Here is a 1,411-nt window from a genome sequence, read left to right on the forward strand (position 1 = left end):
TATTTCTGCTCTCTTCCTGTACACCCCCAATTATATATTATGTCTTCTATTTCTGCTCCCTTCCTGTACACCCCCAATTATATATTTCTTCTATTTCTGCTCTCTTCCTGTACACCCCAATTATATATTATGTCTTCTATTTCTGCTCTCTTCCTGTACACCCCCAATTATATATTATTTCTTTGATTTCTGCTCCCTTCCTGTACACCCCCAATTATATAATATGTCTTCTATTTCTGCTCTCTTCCTGTACACCCCCAATTATATATTATTTCTATTTCTGCTCCCTTCCTGTACACCCCCAATTATATATTATGTCTTCTATTTCTGCTCTCTTCCTGTACACCCCCAATTATATATTATTTCTTTGATTTCTGCTCCCTTCCTGTACACCCCCAATTATATATTATTTCTTTGATTTCTGCTCTCTTCCTGTACACCCCCAATTATATATTATGTCTTCTATTTCTGCTCCCTTCCTGTACACCCCCAATTATATATTATTTCTATTTCTGCTCTCTTCCTGTACACCCCCAATTATATAATATTTCTTTGATTTCTGCTCCCTTCCTGTACACCCCCAATTATATACAGACTTTCCTTCTGTTAATCCGCCATCAGATTTGTCAATATTTTACTTTCTATATTTTATGTTTTAGATGTTATTTGGATCTCATTGAAAATACATTAAACATAAGAATGTCGCCTAGAGTGAGTGAGCTCTTACCTGCGCCATTGTCGGGACAGACGGAGCCGAAGACCTCATAGGCTGGCCTGGGGGGGATGATGCCGTTGGCCGCCGCCAGTGCCAGCCCCTCCGCGGTGCCGTAAAGCAGCTGCAGCTCCCGCGCCTCGTTCTCCTCCTGCGCCTGCTGCCTGCGGAGCGCGACCTGCGCGGCCATGACTCTCTGGCGCTCCGCGATCAGCGTGCACTTGGCGCACATACAGTCCTTCCAGCGACAATAGCGCTTGTGGCCCTTGAGAGCGGAGACCACCCCGTGATTCCGGCAGCGGGCGCACTTCGGGGTGCGGGGGTATTTCTCGGTTGCGCGGAGGAGCAGCTGGGGGCCCCGCAGGAGGGTCCCGGCCACAGTCACTGGGATAGAGGTGGGGGTGGGGGTCTGGGGGACCTGGGAGCCAGAAGGGGCCCCGCTGATCTCCATCCTAGGGGGTCCCACTTATCTAGATCTACAGACAGTCAGCAATCTACATCCACTATTATAGAAGTCTATGGACAGTATATAGCAGTATATAGGTGTATACACCCACAGCGATCAGCACTGCCAGTGGGAAAATCCAACCTTATAGACATAGAATGACGTCATACAAGCTTATTATAGCCAGACACCATTATACAGGAGACCCAATGCCCTATGGAGAAATCCTTTAACTACAGAGCTGGACTCTCATC

At 47.0% G+C, this 1,411-nt stretch overlaps 1 protein-coding gene across 1 annotated transcript in view; it reads right to left on the minus strand.

The window, feature by feature from the left end:
* DMRTA2 (DMRT like family A2) overlaps window positions 1-1,163 on the minus strand; it is a 6,764-nt gene extending 5,601 nt beyond the window's left edge. Inside the window, exon 1 of the mRNA XM_069979491.1 lies at window positions 728-1,163. Coding sequence (XP_069835592.1) covers window positions 728-1,163 — 436 coding nt within the window. The remainder of the gene's footprint in view (window positions 1-727) is intronic.
* Window positions 1,164-1,411: the final 248 nt, after the last annotated feature.

This window comes from Dendropsophus ebraccatus, chromosome 8, assembly GCF_027789765.1.
Source record: "Dendropsophus ebraccatus isolate aDenEbr1 chromosome 8, aDenEbr1.pat, whole genome shotgun sequence".
Taxonomy (NCBI): domain Eukaryota; kingdom Metazoa; phylum Chordata; class Amphibia; order Anura; family Hylidae; genus Dendropsophus; species Dendropsophus ebraccatus.